This window comes from Dermacentor variabilis, chromosome 7 (genome assembly GCF_050947875.1).
Source record: "Dermacentor variabilis isolate Ectoservices chromosome 7, ASM5094787v1, whole genome shotgun sequence".
Classification (NCBI taxonomy): Eukaryota; Metazoa; Arthropoda; class Arachnida; order Ixodida; family Ixodidae; genus Dermacentor; species Dermacentor variabilis.
Window position 1 is genome coordinate 68,327,155 of NC_134574.1, and position 26,144 is coordinate 68,353,298.

At 45.2% G+C, this 26,144-nt stretch overlaps 1 protein-coding gene across 1 annotated transcript in view; it reads right to left on the reverse strand.

Moving 5' to 3' along the window:
- Positions 1 to 25,578, reverse strand: part of LOC142588685 ((3R)-3-hydroxyacyl-CoA dehydrogenase-like) — a 50,699-nt gene extending 25,121 nt beyond the window's left edge. The window contains exon 1 of the mRNA XM_075700507.1: positions 25,410 to 25,578. Within this exon, the coding sequence (XP_075556622.1) occupies positions 25,410 to 25,575 (166 nt within the window). The 5' untranslated portion in view covers positions 25,576 to 25,578. The remainder of the gene's footprint in view (positions 1 to 25,409) is intronic.
- Positions 25,579 to 26,144: the final 566 nt, after the last annotated feature.

Consider the following 26,144-nt stretch of genomic DNA (forward strand, 5'->3'; position numbering starts at 1 on the left):
GTGGAGCAGCACTAGCTGCGACCACCGTGGGGGCAGATGGCGTAACTGCCGACTCACTACTTGTGGGTCGGACAGCCGCCGGAGGCCGTTGTGGCGCTGCCCCCTGACGCGCCACATCGGCAAAGCTTTTCTTTGGCAGGTATGCTACCCGCCTTCGTGCCTCTTTGAACGATATATTCTCTTTTACTTTTATCGCAACAATTTCTTTTTCCTTCTTCCAGGAGGGGCACGACCGCGAGTACGCGGCGTGATCCCCGTCAGAGTTTACACAGTGGAGAGAGTTCTTACAAGCTTCAGTGGCGTGTTCAACGGCACTACATTTCGCACATGTTTGGCGGCCCCGGCAGCTCTGCGAACTGTGGCCGAAACGCTGGCATTTGAAACATCTTAGGGGATTCGACACATATTTGTCTGACACGGAGCTTGATGTACCCGGCCTCCACAGACTCGGGCAGAATACTTGAAGCAAATGTGAGTATTAGGTGCTTTGTTTGAATTTCTTTTCCATCCCTTCTCATCTTAATTCTTCTCACATTGACAACATTCTGATCACTGAAGCCCTCCAGGAGCTCAGCCTCTGTCAGCTGGAGCAAATCGTCATCCGAAACAACGCCGCGGGTGGTGGTGAGAGTGCGGTGTGGAGTTACTGTCAGTGGGACATCTCCAAATGATACTAGACTGGGAAACTTTTCGTACTGTTTCTGATCATGGAGCTCTAACAGGAGATCACCACTTGCCAGCCTTGATACCTTGTAGCCTGGGCCAAGGACGTCAGTTAAGGACTTGGAAACTAGAAAAGGGGAAATGTTTCGTAGTTGTTTATCGGATTTTTCTGAGTGGATGTGATGACCCACTGATGGGCAAAGGTTCGTGTTCTCAATGGTTCGGTTGGTTCTCTTAGGCGGAGCCTCCGAGAACCCAATTGAGGACAAAGCCGTTGGTTTGGACGCACACACAAAGACTTTTAATCAAACAAAAAAAGGCAAAAAGTAAATAGAAAGGAACAGAAAGCATGCATAAAATAAACACTCAAGAAAACATTGCGGTAAGGGACACACTTAGGGCTTTAACGAGGGTGCTAGTCCGGGCTTGCCACGAGGGCGGGGACGCGTCGCAGTCTCGACACGGCAACGCGGCGACAAGCAAGCAGAACGGGTGGCGCCGGTCTCACCAAAGGTTGCGGCGTAGGCTGACTGACCGGGCGCCGGGAGCGCGCCAGCTCTGGCGAGGCGAGGTAACGCTGGCGGCTGGGTGGCAGGAGTGGATGGCGGCGGCGTTCTGGCCGGGCAGAGAGCTCGGGCCCGTAGCCCGACTGCTCCCCTCTCGCTCACGGGCACGGAAGCTCGAACGCCGGCCTCGGGCAGCAGGCGGCACGGCAGACGGGGGTGGCGTTCTGGCCGGGCAGCTGGCGTAGAACTCGGGCCCGAAGCCCGACTGTTCCCGTCCTGCCCACTGGCGCAAAAGCTCACCGGCCTTGAGGAGCTGACGGCACGCTCAGGTAGACGGGCGACGCACAGGAACAGGTTGGCAGGAGGCCCCAGTCGGGTGAAGTCCTGGTGGGCTCGGGTCCGGAACCCGACGGCCCGTCTTCAACGCCCGCTCCGGTGGTTGACCTCCTCCTGCCGTCGTTTCCTGGGACTCTCCTGGCGTCTCCCCGGCGTCTCCCTGCGTGTCCTCTTGCGTGTCGCCCCCGTTCTGCCAGCGCACCACGCTTTTTGTCGTGGTCTGGCCGATTTGGCATTTACTGATTGGCTGCCCGACGCCCCGTGGTCTTTCCTCATTGGTTGCTTTTTTTCTTTTGTTGTCTTTCCTGCGCCGCGCGTTCACGTGCCGGGCGCTCTTCGGCGTCGTCGTTTTTCCTCCTTCCAGCTCGGCGCGCGTGCACTCCGCGTCGTCTGCTCTCGACCGTCCCGAGCCCCGCACCACGTCGCGCACCACACATCACAGTGGATCACATGGTAGCGTGGAAAGTTTGGTCTTTGACGTCCAAGGAACTGGAAAACTTCATCGGTGCGCCCTCTTCTGTGAGGGCGATCAGGAAACGGTGGGAAGGAGCTAGCCATACGGGAATTGAATTTTCGGCGATAACGCCAGCCACCCACCATGGAGCCCTACAAGGGGACGCTACAGGGACTGTATGTACAGGTCCTGTAAACGCCAGCTGTACGTCATCACTATAACCAAATATGAAATAACCTAGGTTGGCTATTCACACAAGGTTAACCCTTGCTGCCTGGAAAATTGGAAGTAAAAAGAAGCCAGGAGAAGACAGGAAAGATGAAAAGTCAGAGAAAGACGAAGGCTGGAGGGAGAGAGAAAGAAAAAGGCAACTACCGATTTCCCCCGGGTGGGTCAGTCCGGGGGTGCCGTCTACGTGAAGCCGAGGCCAAAGAGGTGTGTTGCCGCCGCCGGGGGGCCGTAAAGGTCCAAACAGCCGGCATTGGCTCAACCCCCAGGATCCCCTTTTCCCCGGACACGGCTAAGCCGGGCACGGCTACACGCGGGAGGGGCTAACCCTCGTGTGCTCGGGTACGTGGTGTCGCAACACACCAAACGCCTGCTTACGCAGACGCCCCTGCGGGGCCACGTCTTTCTGATTTCACCACTGCCACTAATCCATAAACGACTCTACATGCCTCATGTACTCTTTGCCACTTTATAACCCGCCACTTTAACATTCTTAAGCGTCCGCCTTTTTTTGACCCCGTCATCCTATTGCACCCCTCCCATACGAAATCGCCAATAACAGGCGGTTGCGCCAAATTTCGTAGATGCGTTCCGCTCAAAACTTCGTCTTTAAGGTGCGTTTAGATTTCCAGCAATTGCTCCTGCTTGCAACCACCCTGCATGTTTATGTAACAAATTTTCACCATCTCTATATTTATCGTTTGTGTGTCTTTCCTCAACTCTGTGTGGTCTAATTATGCTCCTTGCTGGCGCATTGTTACAATGAATACTTTATCTTCCTTCCTGATTGCCTTGGGCCAGCCAAAGAAAGCTGCTGGCCGTGCCGCGAATCGACGTCCAACCTGTTTTACGACACTATCACTAAAACGTATACCGTATCGCCGAAAAGCGGCTTCGTCGCCATCTCGTGGCGTCTCTCAAATGATGTTAATGGCCGTAAAATTAGTTGGCTTAGCTAGCGTCGAAGCTTTCCTGTGTACTGCACGCACTGCTATTTCAATTGCGTACCCCTGCCTTTCAATCTCTGGCACCGTGCACACTGCGATTTGCATTTCCTTTCAAACATTCCGCAGATCGCTTCGCCGTTCCGTGTCCCCCGTTCTTTGAGTACGCCAATCACTCTGCCCATTATTACCACTGGGCGCCTCTCCTCCGTTGTTTCCCAAATGTGTTCCTTGGCTTTCGCAATCATTCCCTAATTAGTTTCCCTGGAAGAGCGCTAATCAGAACTTGTTAGCCTGCACCTACGCTGTCCATTATCATCGGTCCTACTTTTCGCATGTTTGAATCCTCTGCACAGACCACTGGACACATAATTTCCTCCTCGCTGCCTAAAGCTCCACCTGAAGCCATGATGCCCTCAATCCCTGTCTCACCCTCAGCTGTCGCTTTGTTGCTTTCTTCCTCCGCTGGCAAGCCAGTGGTAGCCCCTTCGTGAACATCACAGACGTTTCCGCCATTGCTTTCCGGTGTAGTTTCGATTTCGTTATCTGTTCTCGCTTCGAAGGAAGCCCCGTTCGTGGTGCTCGCATCGACGCGTTCACCATTTCTTTGCAGAACAGTGACCCTCGGCTTCATTCATTTTACACGTTCCAGACGTTATACACGCCCTCAACCACACCATGATGCGGCGCGCAAGGCGGCGGCGGCTGCAGCAGCAGCCACTGCAGCACTTCGAAAAGTCGAAGGAAGAAGCAAATAAAGTTACGTTTAATAACGCTTAACGACCAACGAGCGAATATTTTTCAAAACCGGTATAAATTATTTGGGAAACTTGACGCAACATTAGTAAAATTGTGAGACGAGCTTAGGTTGGCAAAGACTTCAAGAAGCTGGTGGGGTTGGCAAGACCGATTTGAAACTTGTGAGTGGCATGTGCCAGGTGTTGGCCAAGTCAAGAATGTTTTTAAGGTCATATTGAAGAATGAGATGGACTGCAAGACCGCAAATTGGTTTGACGGTATTTTATATAGTGATCGGCAAAAACACGCGCGCAGGATGAGATGTTATTGGAGAAAGCGTTGATGAAAATTAAGAACAGCAAGGGTCCTAGTACAATTCCCGGCACTGCACCAGAAATAAGATATGTAAGGGACGACTGAAATTTGTTTCAAAGCGCGGATTTCAGAAGAATAGTATGAAAGTTATGGATGTTATATAGCCTGAAAGAGTCTATGTTTAAAGTGGATAAATAGGAGATGGTGCGGCAGTTAGCTGTGGAATCGAAGGTCTTGAAAAAGACGCGAAAAATGTAATGTGTTTGAAGACTACGATTCACGTGAGAAAAGTCACAAGCCTTCCGGGCACATGCAGCCCAGTCTCAGCGTAAGCCGGAGGATCGGCTCAACAGGAGCTCCATTTTCGGAACGACGCACTACGGGGTCTTCGCAGCGAAGTGTCTTCGCGTAATTTTTCACGAGAACAATCTGAACTGTCCGGCCGGCGTCGACGGCGAGCTGGAACTTGTCCTGCTCTCTGCAGAGTGATCTGCTGAGCCCGATGTTGCCTGGGTGTGGCGGCGTGTGTACGTAGACGATTCGCTTCTTCAACGGCGGTTCAACCTGTCGAGGAGGCGCCATAACGTGTTGCACCGAACAGTAAACACTGACACACAGACTACGCAGCCTGCATATCACATCCGTGGACTCGTGGCACAGTACGTTGCTCTTGTTGATCATGACAGTAATGAAGGTTTTGATAATGAAGTGATCATGATGATAGCGAAGTATAATAAAGGTCTAGCCTAGCCTACTTGAGTTAACCAGCTCCAGGTACGTGCAGCATGCAAGTGCTGTATACAGCAGCTGCATGTGGGGACACCTGGAGGAACATCGTGATACAAGCAATGTAGCGCAGTACGGACGAGGGACAAGTCGAGACGCGACAAAGCGCTTGTCCTCCCTGGACTTGTCCCTTGTCCTTACTGCGCTATGTTACCTGTATCACGATGAAAAACCGGCCTGCCCAAATCTATTCCCTCTTGGTGGAACATAACGGAACTGCATTGCAAAGCTTGCACGTATCGACGCTAGGTGGTCCGCAAGTCGCATCTAGTGTCAAAGAGCACAATACGATGCTAATGATTATGACGATAATTTATAGGAATTCCCTTTGAAACCGGACAGTGACAATCAGCCACGTAGCCTGCTTGAACTAATCCGGTATGAAGTACGTGTTTTTTATTGCATCTATATTTAAACACCTGCCTTCTTTTTGTTCCTCGAGACTTGTGTGTCTACCTCGTATCGCTACCTATGCAACTCCTGCATGGCGTGCCACCTGGTGTAACAACATACATCTGCAATGCAAACGGCGCATGTATTGACGCTGCGCGGCGCGCATCTCGCATTGCTAGGCATGCGGCACGATATGATGCTAATGACGTTTATGATGATGATGACTTTTTTTGTGTTTCGCGGGCATCCTCAGTAAGCTGAAAAACACTCGCACTTAATAGGCAGAAAGTTAGAAACTGCCTATTCGGACGTTTTGCAAAGCGCTCTACAACATTCTAATTAGAATACTTTGATTAAATTCATTGCTTCGGAACTTCGTTAATTATTCTTGAATAAATATCCAATTAAGCAAAATACAAAAATAGCGCGTCACAGTACACAAAAAGTGGGCGACATGCATTTAATCGCGTCGGCTTAGAGTACATCGGCATATTTTTATACACGTGCTAAAGTTAGCTGAAGCATCCTGTATATTGTAATGTTTGGAGTCGGGCATGAAATAGATGGTAAGTGGCCCATGCCGTCGTACAACTGAACCACGCTGCGGGCGTTGTTGAAGGGAGATACTTTTTCTCATCGAGAATGAGGAATATGGGATTTATTTACTGTGTCTACATGAAAAAGTTACAGTTGATCAGACTAACATGACTGAAAGAGGAATGCACACTCAGGAGCCGCTCCTTAAATACACTCTGTCCTCCCAAGATCCCTAGTGAGGGAAAATGGTTGTTAGACCAAACTGAGCGTCCAAAGTCATCGTAGCCGACCAGCCTTTGAGGGGGAGGGTTTACGCACTCACTTCCGCACAGGTTGCATGTATCACGCTGATGTGAGTGGGTTCTCGCAGACACGGTGCTGCCCCGAGCAGGCGCCTCTTTATCCCAGAGTCGACTCCGCAGACAATGGCCGCCGCGTCTGTCCATTGACTGACGACTTCTAAGCTGCGTGAGACGGCACCGCAAAGTACTTTTCAGGGGCTCCCCTGCTCCAAACAGACCGTGCGGGTGACGGCGTACACACTAACAATACGTGCTCCGCCGCCGCGGCCACAGTGGCGCCGATGTACTGTTGACTCGGCGCATTGCCGTCCTTTCAAAGCGAGTCGTCGCAGCAGACATGGTGGCGCCTTTCCGTCGATGCCTTCCCCGAAGATCGCCAGCCTACGCAGGTCGAACGTTACAATATACATCAATAAATCGATTGAGGTAAAACGCCCCACAGCTTCGCTGCTCCCCCTTCTTCTCAGAGTGGAAGGGCTGATGACTTTTTCTTGCATTTTTGTGTAAACTTCATTTTCTTCTGCGAACCAACTTTAACTGACTTGTACCACCACCCGCGCATCTGCTACTTGGCGTTCTACCTGGTGTAATAACATGCAAGAGCAATGCAATATGTACACGCATCGACATTACGCGGCGCGCATGTCACATCGCGTGCTTTCACGCGCGCTAGGACGTGTTCATTGGGCATTTCCCGCTTCATGCTAGCAAACATTGGCGTGGCCCAGGGTTTAAATAGCTGATTTCCACGCAGCAGACCCAGGTTTCATTCTGGCGGAGGCGGACACCATCACCAAACGAAATGGCTGTTGGAATGAGCCTACAACAGCTTACGCTGTGACATACGTCAGTAGTTAGTTCTTGTGACTGCGTCTCCCACGACAATCCTTTCCTGAAGCCATGCTCGTTAGAAAAGAACAAATGTATTTCATTCCATTTGACCACATCTTTGAGATACCATGATATGTTGAGAATTTGCTTGCTAATGAAAATGGATAGTAGTTTTCGGGGGAGGCTTACTGCCACATTTATACATAGGTACAACTTTAGCAATTTCCGAGTCAAAGGCGTGCTGGCCTGATGATAATTCCTCGCAGAAAATATGATGCATAATTTTGCTAGATACTGAAATTGTATTCTTTAAACAGTAAGACGCTTGAAATCGATGCTTTAAGAAGTGGGTATATTATATGTATTAATCAGACGTGACATATAAACAAGCAGGCCTAAATATGATATATAATAATGACACTTGAATTATGAGTATTAATGAGGAAGACATAACAATGAACGACCGTGCACTACTCAGTGACGACACGTTAGCGCGAAAGAGTTTAGGTGCGGATAGAAAGACAAATTGATTGTAAGGCAATAAATCGCCTTGTCGGCAGGAGGCATAATGAAAAGGAGAACAGAGAAACGCGGACAAAAAATTAAATGGCTTAAAACACTTCAAGACGTTTCGGCTTCTGTACGCAGCTGGAAGTTTATTGCTTGTTTAGTACACATCGCTGGACGCACCACGACGCTATTCGGACGTGGTTTATGCTCGCAGGGGAATGTAAAAGTGGATCTCGCTTTGCTGCAGGACCGACTAAGCGGAGCGCGATGATGCGTCCCCTACGCGTCGTAGTTTCGACGGCCAAACCGCGCAGTTTCGTACAACAATTACTGCAGGGAACTTTAGCGCTCGTGTCCACGGGAGCGTACATCGCGCAAGTTCAGCCAGCACGGGAATTATGGAAAGCACATGGCTTTGGCTAAACTTTGTCTTTCTGGCTTCAAACGGCTTCATCGCTTTTTGAACTCGTCATTTTCAACATACTGTGTAATAACAAATCAAGTAAACATTATTAAAGCTGTCCGACGGCAGGATTCGAGAATAGGACCTCTAGTACGGAATCCCGACGTTGAAACCGTTACGCCATGGACGCATGCATCGATACGCGGCTATTAACCCAAAACATGACGACGCCATAACCCTTGTTGATAGCACCGATACCGCAATTCCCCCTGCCGATTGCGCATCTGTATTAAATGACGTTTTTATGCGTAACTTTTCAAAACACGCTCATGTAACACGTCCAACTACACTATCTTACGACTACGCCGCAATGCACCCTTTACTAATCGAGCCCGTTAGCATAGAAAAAATAGTCGCCTCATTGAAACTCTCATCCGCTCCTGGCTGTGACTTAATTAACGCAATGTTTCTAAAAAACACTATTACATATTGTTCCATTATTCTTGCAAAGATTTTCCAGCAATCACTGGACAAAGATTCACTGCCTGCTGAGTGGAAGGTGGGGAAGCTGATTCCACTCTAAAAAACAGGTACTGAAAATTCCCCACCGAACTATCTGCCTATTTCCTTAAGCAGTATACTATTCATAATTATCGAGCATATTCTGTTTTCTCATATTGCCAACTTCTTAGAAGAAAACTCCTTTTTTTCTGAGTTTCAACACGGCTCCCGCGAAACATATTCATGTGACACCCAACTAGTATGATTCACGCATAAACTAAACCTATTGTTTGACCGCTCTTCAGTTGCAGATCTAATTTTTTTGGACTTCGCAAAAGCGTTCGACAAAGTGTGCCACAGCTTATTAATCTACAAACTGCAACAACTAAACCTTGACCCTAAAATTTTGTACTGGCTTCAGGCTTTCCTCACCCACCGTTCACAGTTTGTTTCAGCTAACGAAGTAACCTCTAATCTGAGTCCTGTTTATTCAGGTGTACCACAAGGCTCCGTGCTTGGACCCCTCCTATTTCTCATATATATAAACGACTTACCTTCGTTTGTTGCATCTCAAATTCACCTATTTGCTGACGACTGCGTAATGTACACCGAAATAACTCGCGACGAGGATGTAACCAGGCTTAAGAGGAAGCTTTAGCTCGGGCCCAACTCCGACGCGGCCTATTCAAATACATGTAAAACGCAAAAACGTTTTTCTGAGATAACCCCTGCACCGATTTTGATGAAATATGTTGCATTTGAAAGAGAAAGTTAAATTCTAGTGACTGTTGGAAGCGGAATTTCGATTTAGGGCTTAAATTTTCTTAACACGTTTTTCAAATATTTGACCTTTTGAAAAAAATAGAAGTACGAAGTTTACAAATTCATAGCTCTGCATCAAGAACTGATATCGCGGTTCTGTAAACGGCATCCATTAGATCATTGAAAGGGGACAAATTCAGTATGTCATTTTACATCTTACGTGATATTGTTACGTTGGTTACAACGGTTTTGCAAACGTTGTATGTCCCTATGATTAAATTTTTTTATATTCATGTGTAACATACCAATTTTGTCCGCTTTAGATGTACTATTAGATGCAATTCACAGAATTGTGATATCATGTTTCATTGCTGAGTTACAGAGTTGTAAACTTGATAGTTTCGTTTTTTGAAATTTTTCGATTTTTGCCAATTTTTAATAAAAAATTCATGATCTAACTCAAAAATTCGAAACCAACAGTCACTAGATTTTGAGTTTTTCTTGTAAATGCAACAAACCTCGTCAAATTTGGTGCGGTGGTTGCTGAGAAAAACGAATTCTCCTTTTATATGTATTTAGATAGGAGCCCCCGAGCTAAAGCTTCCGCTTAAAGCTGACCTTAACGCCGTTTCTGCGTGGTGCAATTCTTAGTAATGGAACTAAATGTTAACAAGTGTAAATTCATGCGTGTATCTCGAACTACCAGTGAACCAACCACCTGTGTACTCCCTTAATAGCGCTCCGTTAGAATGGGTAACAACTTACAAGTACGTTGGCCTTCACATCACCTCTTTTCTTACTTGGAATACCCACATCACCCATATAATAAGTAACGCTAACAGAATGCTAGGTTACTTACGACGCAACTTTTCCAAAGCACCTTCTTCCTTAAAATTAATCCTCTATAAAACTCTAATACGACCTAAATTTCAGTATGCTGCTTCAATCTGGGATCCAGGTCAAGTAAACCTAATGCGCTCACTGGAAATGGTTCAGAATAACTGTACTCGTTTCATTCTTTCTAACTATAATAGAACCGCGAGTATCAGTGCCATGAAATCCAGCCTTAACCTACCGTCCTTGTCATCACGTCGAAAAATGTTCCGTTTGTGCCTTTTTCATAAATTATTTCATCACCCGCGGCTACGCAACAAACTTATTTCTCTGCCTCCGTGTGTATCGCCCAGACTAGATCACATTCATAAGGTCGGCATTTCATTTTGCAGATCCAACGCTTTTTTGCAGTCATTTGTACTGCGCACTTCCAATGAGTGGAATCGGCTCCCCGCCTCGATGGCCACTATCGAAGATCACCAATTATTCAAAAATGCCATTTCACTGTATAACTAGGAACCTTTTTCTTCACATTGTTCAACCTGACCTCACAAACGCCATAGCTAACATTGTATATCTAGGTGCCATTTGGTAAATAGTTTTGTATATACATGTATATATATAATTTTCTGCACTAGTAACTCCTGTTTGATGAATTTACCCGTGTTGCCTGTAACTACTCCCCTCTATAATGCCGTAATGGCCCTGAGGGTATGATAAATAAATAAATAAATAAATAAATAAATAAATAAATAAATAAATAAATAAATAGGGTGCCCTTATGAATTTCTCGCGCGCAAACAAGCGCCTTGAGACGTTTGGCGCGTTCCGATTTGGCCAGCTCGACACGCTGAACCGTTCAAATTAGAAGCAATGGTGCGTGTTTCCAGAATCTCCCGCACTTAGAAAAGTAAGACTGCTCCGAAATTTACGACAACTACGGCAGATATACGGTATAATAAAAAAAGACACTGAAGCGTCTGAATCCACAAGCACGAATTTCAGACAAATTCACGTACTTCGGATCATTGCCATGATGTTTACACGATGGCAGCGCCACAGTTCCCTCTAGCAGTTATTTCACGATATGGGCCAAACTGCATTACGCATTTCTTGACTCTCCCGCCAGCTTGTACGCCTCCACGCGTAGGCCGCGCATGCGCCGTACGCCGCGACAGCACAACGGCGGCGATGATGTCGTGAACGCGCCTCGAGCCACCGTGCAATTGCTTCGAGGTTTTGAATGGCCACCCAGAGAGACAACACAGTGACATACTGCTAAGACAACATTGCCCAAACGTAGCGCCTAATCCGAAGAACATAGCAACAGAATTGCATCTGATCCCTTCGAATACCACTTCCCAGAAACTCACGAAACGTCCCTGCAAATATCGTTTCTTTGGTTTCACTGATGTAGGCTTTACCACTTCTTTATTTTTGCACTAGCGTCGTTTTAGCCAAAGAGGCACATCCTCCATGCTAGCTCACAGTTCCGCGGGAGTAGAAGAGGCGTGTACAGGGTTCCCTCGTGGTGTTTATCATCTCAATGGCGTCAATTTTTGCAGTGACCTATTTTTGTTCCTTCCTTAGGCAACATTCGTTGGCTGTTTTTTTTATGTTTAAATACTTGGATTCTATGTTTTCTGTCAGGAAGAAACATTTCGCTCGTACTTGAAAGTACAGCGACCCGAAGAAGTCTTTTTGAGCGAGGGTATCACTAAATTCCTGCTCACTCGAACATGTTGAACATTTCGTGCAAAATGCAGTTCTGCGCTGCGCAGGCCAGGTACCGGCTGTTTGGAGATGAATAAAACGTGTGTGTTTGCGACATGTCCACCGGAGGTCAACTATGAAGTCCCGAGGAGTGCGCCGATTATCGCTCCGGCCACATGTGCCTCGCATTGTGTCATGCATCTGCTGCGTTCAGTGGCGTAGCAACAGGGGGGGGGGGGGGCGTGGGCCCCGGATGCAAGGGGTCAGTGGGGGGGGGGGTGTCATATACGTCTTGCCACACTGCCGGCTACACTTATTCCGCCGGCTACAAACGGGGGGGGGAGGGGGTGACAGAAGACCTATGGGCAGAAAGCTTGGTGGAGATTTCATCGCGATCGTCGAAAATTTTCTCATTGAAGAAGAGGGTGCGAGAGGGGCAACGTAGGGGAGGGGGATGTTCCGCGATAATTTTGGCCTCATGAATTTGGTTTTATTCGTTATAAGCCTTTTTATGTCTTAAGGAAGGCGAATGCCTCTCCCAGAGAATTGCATTTACCATCACCTTGCGCCAATCGACCTCATCTTAATCGTGCTAATTTTCTAATTTCATCATCACGGTCATGTACTAATTGTTGCCATGTTGTCCCTGCAAACTTCTTAAGCTTATCCGCCCACCTAATTTTCTGCCGCACCCTGCTACGCTTCCCTTCCCTTGGAATACAGTCCGTAACCCTTAATGACCATCGGTTATGTTCCCTCCTCATTACATGACCCGCCCGTGTCCATATCTTTTTCTTGATTTCAACTAAGATGTCATTAACTCGCACTTGCTCCCTCACCCAATCTGCTGTTTTCTTATCCGAGAACGTTACACCCATCATTCTTCTTTCCATAGCTCGTTGCGTCGTCCTCAATTTAAGTAGAACCCTTTTCGTAAGCATCCAGGTTTCTGTCGCGTACGTGAGTATTGGTAAAACACAGATCTTATACACTTTTCTCTTGTGGGATAATGGCGACCTGGTGTTTATCATCTGAGAATTCCTGCCAAACGCACCCCAGCCCATTCTTATTGTTCTGATTACTTCAGTCTCATAATCCGGATCCATAATCCTTCCCACCCTTCTGCTTTCCGTCTCCAGGTCAGTGAGCATGCATGGCAATTGGTCCCCTGAGTTCCTAAGTAAGGCAATATCATCAGCGAATCTCAAATTACAAAGGTATTCTCCATTAACTCTTATCACCAATTCTTCCTAATCCAGGTCTCTGAATACCTCCTGTAAACACGCTGTGAATAGCATAGGAGAGATCGTATCCCCCTGCGTGACGCCTTTCTTTATTGGGATTTTGTTGCTTTCTTTATGGAGGACTACGGTTGCTGTGGAGCCGGTACAGATATCTTTCAGTATCTTTACATATGGCGAGTCTACAGCTTGATTCCGTAATGCCTCCACGATTTCTGAGATTTCGACTGAATCAAACGCTTCCTCGTAATCAATAAAAGCTGTATATAAGGATTGTTTATAGCAAGGTCGCTGCAGCGCACCTTGCTGAGCAGGTCCACATCTTGTATGATACCAAGGTGAGCGCGCACAGTATGAGGTCGATTTCATTTCTAGTCTCGCCGTTCGGGCTTCTCCACGTCCACTTTCAGCTATCCCGCTTGCGGAAGGAAGTACTAATTATCCGCATATTATTCTGTTCTGCAAACTCTACTTATAAGTCTCCCCTGCTATTCCTGGAGCCTATGCGATATTCCCTCACTGACCTGTCTCCAGCTTGCTTCTTGCCTACCGTGGCATTGAAGTTGCCCTTCAGTAGAGTGTATTTTAACGCGATAGCGTTAAGGAGCTCGTGTCGCAGAAAATCCGGTGTCGTCGGCGTCGGTGTCGGTGTCGGCGTCCGCGGCGTTGGCCGTGAGCGATAAATCACGGAAGGCACTTCATAAATAAAAAGCAACTTCCAAGATGGGCTGGGTGGAAATCGAACCAGGGTCTCCGGAGTGTGAGACGGAGACGTTACCACTGAGCCACGAGTTCGATGCTTCAAAGCGGTACAAAAGCGCCTCTAGTGAACGCGGTGTTGCCTTAGATACGAGCTGTTTCTAAGGCTCAGGCGTCCGTCGCTTGCTCAGGCGCACATTTCGTTGTCGCGCCGAACGCTGCGTTGCTCGACGCTCACGGCGTCCGATGCGGGGCGCGTAGTCGGTGCGCCGTAGCCCATTGTCTTATACCCCTTGGCGGGTCCACGGGAACGCTTTCGCGTTCCACTCTTGAAGGCGAACCTTAAGCGTCCTCCAATTTTTTGTTTTCACTTTACACATCACTGATTCCACGTCTTCATAGAAGCTTTCTACTTCCTGGTCATCATGACTGGCTGTAGGGGCGTAGACTTGTACGTACTTCAATGCTATGGAGTTCCTTTATGTTATCAGCTATATCCTTATTAATCAGGAATCCGACTCCTAGTTTTCGTCTCTCCGCTAAGCCCCGGTAGCACAGGACGCGCACGCTTTTTAGCACTGTTTATGCTTCTTTCGGCCTCCTCACTTCACTGAGCTCTATGATATCCCATTTACTGCCCTATAATTCCTCCAATAGCACTTCTAGACTCGCCTCACTAGATAATGTTCTTGCAGTAAACTTTGCTAGGTTCAGATTCCAATGGCGTCCTGCTGGAACCCAGGTATTCTTAGCACCCTCTGCTGCGTCGCAGATCTGATCGCCGCCGTGGTCAGTTGCTTCGCAGCTGCTGGGGACTGAGGGCCGGGGTTTGATTGTTGTATTCATATAGGAGGTTCTTGCCAAGTACGGCACCAGGGCGGCCAGTCCTGCTCTAGTGGGGGAGTGCGCGTTACCGGTTATGGTCACCAGGATCACGCCGCACTCCAGGCCTATTTATGCAATTTTATTAACACGCGAATTTTTTTTTGATCCGGTGGAAGATTGCGCTGCACTGGGATTCGAACCACGGTCCTCTTGCACGCGAAGCGGATGCTCTCCCTCTATGCCACCACTGCACCTGCTTTTTCATAACCTCTAATTCATCTCTAAGGTACTTCTAATTTCACAGCCCCAACTAATTCACTGCCGTCCTCGACTGCCGCTTCAATGCTGTCGTCACCCAGTCTCTAACTCTAGTTGTATGAAAACATCAAACACACAAACAATGGTCACGCGAGCTTCTCTGGAAATCTCATAACAGTGTACGAGGTGAATTACCAACCATATACGGTAATACCACGTCAGCGCATCGGTTACGCCAGAGAATGCCAACAATATTAAGTATACACAGAAATAAATACTAAAACATACTATAATATCTCGCAGAATGTGCGGCAAAGGTTTTGAATGTGCACATGCAAAGTCTTTAGAGGTGTAAATATTGCTACGGCACAATATGCGCGATCAGGAAAGGCGAGCAGTGTGAAGACGACGATGACGATTAGAAGCTAGCGCGGGCTGTTGCCTCTTGGCCAAGCGCAGCATATTGCCTTGTAAATATACTTGTAAATAGCTTTTCGTCGGTGTCTTCCTACGTAACAATATAATGAGTTATTGCAATTATGTGCTGCAGAAGAGAATGTGACGTCCACTTCTGAGTGATAAGTAAAGTTGGGAGCGTGTAAAGAACCGAGTGCCGTAATTTGTTGCTACGTTTGGTACATGCCATTGTGCTGGAAACCTTCCGCTATATTTAACGAATACAAATTATTTGTAATTTTTTTCTGCAATTGACTGACACAATCCTTGTTAATGTTGCATGAAGTGCTCCATGCACGATAACAGTAGTTGAGGACACTTAAATATAAAGCATTACAAATTTATATAATTAAGGCTGAAAGCAATGGCAACAACTTCGGTAGTCTTGCTGCAATAGAACCAACATGCCTATTCTACCCTAGACGTTCGTCTAAATTCCTCTAAGCGATTTAGGAGAAAGCTTATATTTTTAATTTAGTCGATGCCATCATAACATCCTTTTCTAACGTCATTGTTTTGTCTTTAGCTTGCCATCCTACGTTTATATCTTTCCTGAGTGTTAGACCACTAGCAGTGGTCCTGTAATTAATTCGTTGAAGGCAGTATTCGCGGTGGTTACAAGGTAGGCGGCATTATTTCCCTTGAATGAAAGCGGTTGAATCGTCTGCGTAAATGATTTAATCTACGCAGACTAGATCGCTTATGTAGAGAATAAAAAAGTAGGGGTCCTGAAATGGCTTCATTGTGGGACTCCAACACTAAATGGTTTATTGTTAGACGTTATTTATACTAGTTAATTACTATGGATATAATATAATGTCATCAAGTCAAAAGATGTTCCGCAGTTGACGTAATGGGTAAATTTTTCCGTAAATGATAGTGAATAATGTCATAAAATGTTTTGATTTAGTGGATAAATATCTATCTCGAGCGTCTGCAAGCATTCTTTTTTGTTTTCCGGAATAATTTTTTTTCTAGGACTGCATATTGTGTTGGTAAGTGCTTATGAAAGGTGTGTAGACAACTGATTCCATTCTAAAGATTTTTAGGTTGGACACATAGTTTGAGACACATAATGAGCATATGAACTTTTTCTCCTTTCTGAAAAAAAAATTATGTTTGCTTAAGCGACCAACCTCTTGCGTGAAGTTTCGCTGGAGGAATGCGGAAGGTTATATGTACATGTCAGTATTGTTTTATAAGTCATGATATGTCCTATATGTCCTTAATTAGCAAAATTATTGAAAAAGTATTCCTCAAACGTACTAACAAGTACCTGGACAAATCTATGTTACTAAAGCCACACCAATTTGTTTGTCGCGCAGGTATAGTTCAACCAACTTAGCTTTACTATCATTAATCGGTTTATTAAAATCTTCCATCGACAATGGCGACTTCATTGGTTCTGTATCTTATTATTTTACTAAAGCCTTTGACACCGTTAATCATAATAGTTTATTTACGAAACTAGAATCGTTGTGTATCACTGGTCCTCCTTTAGCTTTTTTTTTGGAAAATACTTACTTGATCGCGAACAATAAGTCTGCATAGGTGGCGTTTACTCAAACGTTAAGGTAATTAATCAAGGAGTACCACAGGGATCAATACTTGACCTTTATTGTTTTGTCTCTACATTAATGATTTCCCTGATTGCATTTATCTTTGTAATATTGTCCTTTACGCTGATATTACCACTATTTCCCTGTCACACAAATCGTTAACAAAGCTAATGCCTACAAGAACAACGAATTGACCAAAGTTATTCAGTGGTGTCCTTTAAACAACCTACTTTTGAACCCGCTTAAAACTCGGCTCATAATTTTTAAATTACCTCAAAAAGTTCTCTCTTGTCTATCTGAAGTGTCCATAGGCCATCATTTAATGGCAGCGGCCGATTGTTTAACTTTCCTTGGCATAAACTTACGCTCCAACTTGAAGTTTAATGATCACATTGCTTATCATATGCAAAATACTGCTTTTGGTATAAGGTTTCTCATTAAATCTCGTCCATTTTTTTCTGTTCACGCCTTATTGTCCTTATACTTGGCCTTCATACATAGTCACCTTACATATGGCAATGCTACGTGGAGAAATAGATATAAATGTCACCTTTCGTCCGTACAGCACATTCAGAAGCAGGTCATTCGCATTATTACCAACAGTTCTTCTTACCCTAATGCTCCTCCGCCTCCTTCAGGCTATCTTTATTCTTCTTATATCTGGCTTGTTTAAATGTCATTTAGCCATCACTCTAATTAAATTACTTAACGAATAGCTCGCTTTTCAATTAATAGATTCTATGCTTCTCACAACTATCAATAGCACTTGGTTTGCCCATAATCACAACTTTCTATGACCTAAATACAACACGAATTATGACAAAATGATTTCTTCGTTCTCAGCGATTCAACTGTGGAATGACTTACCCTAAGCTCTGAAAACATCACCCTTGCATGCATTCAAATATTAACTTAAAAATTTCATTATGTGTAACTACTTGTCCTGATTAACTTACTTTGTATATAAAGTGGGTACTTCATTTACTAAATAGGTTATAACAATTTAGATTGGTTATGTGCGAATTTTTTTTCAGGTATGACTCCTTGTATAAAAATCGAATGTGTTCCTTTTCACTACTTCGTTCACTTTTTCTTTACTTATATATTGCATGATCTTACGCTGCTGTAATTACTAATCATTTTGTACCAGTCTTGTTCGTCGAGGGTCCCGCTGCAGTCGCTTGACATTGAGACCCTCGCCCGTATACTTTTAACAACCAAATATGTATCTTGAAAGAATAATAAACTGATATCGAAACTGAAACGTGCCTAACGGATTTCTTTTTCGAGTTGTCAACGTCGCAAGCAGTACTACTTTTTTACTTCTAAATAAATACATTTCACTTCAGTGACAGTTATAGGAGATACGAAAATTGATTTTTGACAAGCAGGAATATGCTAACAGAAGTTTAGGCTTACTGTAGTACTGTCAATACTAGTTTGTTTGTGCGTGTGTGTGTGTGTGTGTATATGTGCGTGTGCGTGTGCGTGTGTGTGTGTGTGTGTGTGTGTGTGTGTGTGTGTGTCTGTGTGTGTGTGTGTGTGTGTGTGTGCGTGTGTGTCTGTGTGTGTGTGTGTGTGCGTGTGTTTGGCTCGACTTCTTAAGCCAAAGCTTTGGCTTAAAAAGGCCCCGACGTTGGCACTGTCAGGCCAAGCCTTTCAGTGATATCACGGGCCCTCTGGACGGCCCTTAGTTGGTCCTGAAACAATGGGCTTTGAATCCTTTTCTCCCACTGTGTCCATTCTTAAACGAGGTTGGGGAAAGTCGCGGGACACCCCGCCAGCGTATGTCTGATTCCAATGATGTCATTACAATCGTTGCAGTCCATCTTAATCTCCCTATCCAGATGTATTTTAATAATGGCGTACGGTGTGGGATGTGTACCTGTTGGCAATAAGCGCAGTGAGACTGCCTGAGCCCTGTTCAGTTTTGAATGTGGCAATGGGAATTGTCTGCGTCCTAAATAGTAATGTTTGGTAATGTAATTGTATATTATTAAATGATCTCTAGATTCCCTGGTTTGATGGTGAACGACTCGGTTGTGACTGTCTCGGTTAGCAAGTCCTCGTGCCATGTCATGAGCAGCATCATTGAGGTTTACCCGAGTCTCGTCCACTTTCCCCATATGCAGAAGAAAGCATCGGATTTCAGTTCTCATAATGCCAATGTTTTTAAAAAGTTTAGCTGCAGCTGCAGCTAGGTAGCCTTTATCAAAACACTTTATAGCGGGTTTATAATCACTGTAAATGCAGGCCCACTTTTTACCACCTGATGGCTAGAGCGATTGCCGCTTGTTCCTCCACCATGGCGTCCTTGGTAAAAATAGTGATAGCGTCTTGCACCTTCCCTTGATAATTTGAAACAATGGCCGTATATGCTTCTTTACCTTTCACCCAGGCAACTTCAACTATAGCTGCCAGTTGGTTCTGCTGCTCTATTTCCTGCAAGCGTGATTTAGCTCTTGGCATTTTTCATTTCGACTTTATAATCTGGATGCATGTTTCTGGGGAGAGGGTTGGTTGTGATCTTGTTCCTAACGTCAGTCCTTAATTCTACTTCAGCCTCTATTGGGCTCCCTGATGTATTCAGTTCTACACCTATTGCCTTTAATATGTTCCTGCCAGCTCGTGATTTTGTCAATCTTTCGTGTTGCGCTACCTGTTGGGCCTCTGCGATTTCTTCCATTGTGTTGTTCACCCCTAGACTCATGAGTTTGGTGATTGCAGCGTTACTGGGTATCCCTAGGGCTACTTTAACGAGCTTCCTGAGCATTACATTAAGTTTGTTATGTTCTGCCTGATTCCATTTGAATAATTCAGCCAGATAAGTGAAGTGACAGAGAGCAAAGGCATGTATTAGCCTCACAGCGCTGTCTTTTCCTTAGCATCTGTGTCTATTGGTAATTCTCCTTAGCAACCTAATGACTTCATCTGTTTTATTCGAGATATGTTGTATTGTTCTATAGTTAGCGTTGTTTCCCTCTATGTGATACCCAAGAACCTTAATTTTTTCAAGTAGCCTGATTGCGGATCATCCATGAGTGCGCAAGCACACTCTTGTCTCATCTTTCGGAATGTAACCTTTTGGTTTACGACCTTGTCTGCTATGTTTATTGACCAAGAGTTTTGATTTGGCTACCTAGCATTTCAACCCCGTGTCCTTCAGTGTATTCGCTATAACATATAAACTTTCCTGTAATCTAGTCTCTGTCTGTCCTACATTACCCTTGGCACTCCATATGCTTATGTCATAGGCATACACCACTTAATGTATACCCTCAATTTTCTCGAGATTTCTTGCAACCTTGGACATTGCCAAATTGAATAGCGTGGATGAGAGCCCAGCCCCTTGTGGAGTGGCCTATTTCCCAAATTCTGAGCTTCTCATTTGAGCTCACCCAGCATGAGTTGTGCAGCTCGATTTCGAAGGAAGTGCTTAATCATGTTAAAAATTCTCTTACTTAATCCCATCTCCGAGAGGACGCCAAGTATTGCCTGATGCTTTATACGATCAAAAGCTTTTTCCACATGCAATCCCGAAAGAGCTTTCGTATCCACTGAGCTGGCCTGTATAAGATGGTGTTTTTATTATTTATTTCTTTATTTTTTATTTAACAATGTCCTTACAGGCCTCTTATGAGGCATTGGGTAAGGGGGGCGTTACAATAAAATTAACAGAGCATATAGAACTTATAAAAAACGTAACAGACATACATTATTAATTGACACTGAAAAAAAACATATGCCTATCTTATACAAGTATTAAAAGTATTGTGCAACATAACAAGGTCTGGAGTGTACATATTAGAAAAAAACAAACAATACAGTTTCTTTAATAAGCAATGAAAAATAATGTTGCCACTCCAGTACAAATACTATACAATACTAAAGAATACAAGAATAATAAGCGAAATGAGCTCACAAACAAGAGAGCACCTAACTGAAAAAAAAGAAAAAAAAGCATCGTGCACTTTATTGAAGTTACGCGGTGGAATATGAAATGACGAGCTGGCGGAATTTATCGGGATTAGGTTCGGAGACGATCAAATGAGGAAGCGCGTTCCACAATCGAATGGCACGAGGAAGCGCCGACCAGTTGAATGCATGTGTGTTCCCGTAGATGCGTGTGAAGCTGAGGTGATTATGTAATCTGCGAGATGTGAAAGGTGCGACTTCAAACCGTAAAGAAGATTTCCTATCCGCATGAACGTACTTGTGAAATAGTGATATGAGTGCAAAATCTCGTCGAGTACTTAGTGGCTGAAGTGAAATATCAAGTTTTATTTGAGAGATGCTTGAATTGTAGGTGTAGTTACGCGAGATAAACCTGGCGGCCCTATTTTGAATTGATTCTAATAAGCTGATTAGGTTGTTATGATGGGGTGACCAGATTGGGGAGGCAAATTCGAGCTGGGGGCGAACAAACGTCTGATAAGCTAGCTTACGGATGTTAGAGGGCGAATTACGTAGGTTTCGGCGTAAGTACCCCAGTGATTTTGAAGCATTAGCACATATAGTAGTAATGTGATGGGCCCAGGAAAGGCTTGGTGCGAGATTAATGCCTAAATATTTGTAGGAAGTAGCTACAGAAATTGGCTTATTATTTACGTTATATTGGAAGGAAGAGATTGAGTGTTTACGGGTGAAAGACATTACTTTGCATTGAGACGAATTAAGATTCATTAACCAAGTGTTACACCAATCGAATATGAGATCAAGGTTGTTTTGAAGATAGAGGTGGTCATCGGGGCTGGTTATAGCGCGGTAAATAATGCAGTCATCTGCGAATATTCGCACTCGGGATGTTAAGTTATTAGGAAGATCGTTAATGTATATTAAGAAAAGTAGCGGCCCAAGAACGCTACCTTGTGGCACGCCGGAAGTGACATAAGAAAGGGGCGAAGGAAGGTTGTTAACGATAGTAAATTGTCGGCAATTAGAAAGTAAGTTCCGGAGCCAAGTTAGTGTCAGTGAATCCAATCTTAGTGAATTTAACTTTGAAATTAGGCGGCAATGGGCTATGCGATCAAACGCCTTGGAAAAGTCGAGGAATATGCTATCAATCTGTACATTATGGTCCATGTCTAAATGCAGGTCAGTCGTGAATTCTAAAAGTTCTGTCTCACATGACAAACCCTTCCTGAACCCGTGCTGGTTAGCGAAAAAAAAGTTGTTTGATTCCAGATGGTTGTACATATGAGAAGCTATTATATGTTCGAGCATTTTACAACAAATACACGTGAGCGAAATTGGCCGGTAGTTATCTGGCGAGTATCTGACACCGTTTTCGAATATGGGAACTACTTTCGCAGTCTTCCAATCTGACGGGAGCGCTCCTGAAGTTAGTGACTGTTTGAGAATGTGATATAGTATTTTGCTAGAAGTCATAACGGTGCTCTTTAGTATTTTGGAATTAATCTCATCGACGCCACAAGAATTGATCAGCAGCATAGGATCCTGAGTTTACAGCCCGGGACTAGAGCCCATCAAGTTGTATGGATGGATGTCGTTCTGCTCAACGTATTTCGTGAGTCGATTTAGGATGACATGTTCAATAGCCTTGCCCAGACATGACGTTAAAGAAATAGGAAATACTAGTGCAACATTCCTTTACGCCATCGGTAAGGGATTGCTCCGGATATGTTTACCACTGTTGATGATGTGTTAAACAAATGTCTAGAGGTTCGTTTCAGTAGAGTATTCACTCTCCGTTTTCTTTAGCACCAATACCTTGAAGGAAAAGTACTGCGCATTGTACTGCGCAATTCATTTGTTAATTGATTTTGAAAACGCATAGGCGATGATACATCGATTATCGCACATGACCTAATAAACATATCGCAAATTTTTTAGGAGTTACATAGTGATCCAGGCCTTACGAATTTCAGATCCCCTTTGGCCACTCTACATTTACCCCAGTTACACAGGCTTCATTTTTTGCTGAAACATATGAGGCAAAGAAAGAGTAATTAGTTTACTGGCAGTTTTGTCTGGAGATGTATTTTTGATATAGCGACCAAGGTCATCGCCATGACACCGGACACCTGAAAACAAGGGCATATGAGCACTTTTGCTACAGAAGAGAACATAAGCGTTTGCGCTTACTGTAGGACTATTGGCAATTAATAAATGGGTGCAGTATTGCATGCTGCAAGGAACTGTTGTACGTAGAGATATGGTAATAAAACAGCCATAAGTGTGAAGAAGACTGTATAGTCCATTTTGGGGGAGCTTTTACTTAGCATATATATGTTGAGATCTCCGCCGCTCTATTAAGGTGGGATATGTAGAATAAAAGCTCTTCCGCACATAGAAGAAAGGGCCCTTTATTTCCTGACGCTGGGCGACGCAATACCTAATAAAGAACCTGACTAGAAAGAGGATAGGAATTCATGGTCATGAGACGTAAGAGAGAACTGTTCAAGACGACTAGCGCACACGTTACAAATTACGAAAGGGCTAAGGCATCCGCCCCTATGATCGCTTCTCTATTGTGTGAAACATTGGTGGTTTCGTGGTTTATAAGGAGTAGAGTGGGGCTGATACCGGTTTTATTAGATGAAAATGTAGTGTAAACTTACGTCTCCTAAAGATATTGCTATGGTTATCAAATTATTGTTTACTAATTGACAGTTTAAGTCGACAGATCTAGTAGTTACACTACGTCTTTATCTGATGAACTGAAACAAAACTTCTGCTCGTAATCTGGAACCGCTAAAGATCACCGCCCAAACACTCCGTGCAGATGGTTAACCAGCGAAGCTGAAACGTGGTTCCCGCGTTTACTACTGGGTTAATACCGACGGCTCACTAAACGACAACTTGGTAGGCTGCCGGATCCTTGGTACGCAGCTGCTGCTTGCGTTCGGCTGCATGAGCCTGTCCTTGTGCTCTGGCTGGAGCATCAGCCCGGCGTACACGAGCTCGTTCCCTGTTCTGCTCGCGGCGTTGCTTGTAGAAAGTTGTCTGCTCCTAAGGAACACCTATCAAGGTAAATATACCTGGTAGCGAAGCTTCCATAGGAGTCCATACGTTCAAAACATGGCTGTCCGTCGGTGGTTCGTGGGGCTTAGCGCCATCTGTATGTGGTGGGAACACTTCCGGCGGAAGAAAAAAATAATGTGACGCCATGTCCGTTAAAAGCAGAAGTGAGGTCATTGTGTTTTCGATGGCGCGAAATTTGTTTTGTTGGCCTGCTTTTGGAGCTATATAATCAAATGCCCCGCCATTGGACTTGATGGGCGTTTCGAGCTTTCAGCGCGGAAAGCGATGCAGGAAAAGCCAGCCGTACGGTTGTTGAAATCGCACCCCTGCACAGAACATTTGGAGGCCGACGAAAGCTTTAGGTGTAGAGTGCTGATCCTATCGTCGGACGCCAAGCTCGTCGGCCGGCGCAGTCGCACGTAAACAACTACACAATTATCTGGCGGTCGTAACTCACTACTTTTCACTGAACAGATTAAGAAGCGATGAAGCTACCCGCGTCACCAAATTCAGACGAACTTAGACAAGCAAGAAAGCACAAACTGTGAGGGGGGCTCATTTCAACAGATGAACTTTACGAGTGCGCCTTTCTGCCCATTTCAAGACGTGCATTTCATTGCGAGCACGACCCCTTATACAGTAGGTCGTGATTGCGAGTGATAATGGCGTCAACGCCCCCTGTAACGATGGGCGCTGAAAATAAATGCATTTATTAATAATAATAAAATTGAATAAACTTGTATTTTCTTAACTCGTCACGAATACATATAGAATTGACAAGGAATTTTATTTTCACTGAATGAATCTGTGTCTCGCTTGAATTAAAACACGCTTATTGCTTTCCCAATGTTTGTTCCCTCCAAACATAGTCGCGCTTCAATCGCTGCTCCCATAACCGCCCTTGCTGATGTCGGCGACAATCTATACTGAACCACTTTTCGCCCAAAGCTTCGCGACCTAGTTGGATTGACCTTGTACCTATGATGCGCGGCCTACCCATTTCAGGGCCGGAGAAACTGCCGCGCATGCGCTCGGATGCGACGGAGAGCAATGACGTCACTGCTGGCGCAGCTAATCCAACGTCACCTTGATGGCACAGGGCCCTTTCACTCCGATCCATGACGTCATGTTACCTGGCCCGACTGCCATACAATCTAATGGGGATGCTCCCAAGTAGGCAACATTGATTTTGACCTCACCTCTTTCATCACACCAGCACTGTCCATAGAAATTTCATGCCAGGCAGTGTGACGTCACACATCGGGGTAAAAAGGCCTTCTGCTATTCAGGTCGTGTTTGCTAATCATGCGCCTCTTTTAAACTCTTTTTGTTTTTTCGCATGCGCATCGGGTTACGCCACAGTAGTTTTCGGCGTACAGGTGACGGACAGATGGTTGGACGGACGAATCCGCTAGCCATATACGGCTTCACTGTAAAAATCACAACGATCTATCCAGTTAAGTCCGCCGTTAAAGGTCAGTTGAAGATTTCATCGGCTGTGCGCGCTCCCCGTAACCTTTTCTTTCGAGAAAAAAAAAGAACTCCGAACCCTATCGTCATCGAAGATGAGGCTAAGTCAGCGCGTATTTTTCGCCCAACGAGTGGGATGAAAGTTGTATTTCTTTACTCACCGCGCAGAGAATCGGCAACTTTTCGTGCGGCCTCAAAATTCTTGTCGGCCGCCACCACGACCACGCCCTCAGCGGCCAGGACATGACAGACGGCCTCACCGATGCCGCTGGCTGCTCCAGTGACCAACGCCAGCCGACCAATGAACGATGCGCCTGCCGCAGTCATGTCGCTCTACAGTCGGCGTGCACAAAATTCTGCTGGCTGCGTTCTCGGCAAGAGTTAAATACAGTCGTCCTAAAATGGGATTCTGTGACGCGTGCATGAAATGTTCCGTGCTACGGTTAATAGGTCGAAAGCGTCGGGATAGTTTCCGCTCGGGCAGCTGCTGAACATCTCTTGTCCTTGCGGGCTTAATAAATTTACCAAAACTAACCCGTGCATTGCCGAACAACGCGGGTGAGTATTATTTGGCAGGTCTTTGGCCTAGATAAGCCTGCAAGGACAAAGAACATATGTTTTATGTCGCTCGGATGCGGGGCTTTTTTATTATGGAATAACCCAGGCACTACATTGGCCCGCTTAAAGCCCTGTAATATCTCGCCCCTTAACAATCAGCAAAGCAATCCAAAGTTTATTTGAGTTACTGTGATGTTAAAATGAAAGCCCTTTTAAATTGTCCCCTGGATATCAATGTTCATACTGAAACATTTATATAAAAATGGCCAGATGTGTTCTCGCATCGGCCGGAGCAGTCGCAAACACTGGCGCTACGGCGCGTGTGATGAAAGTTTCAA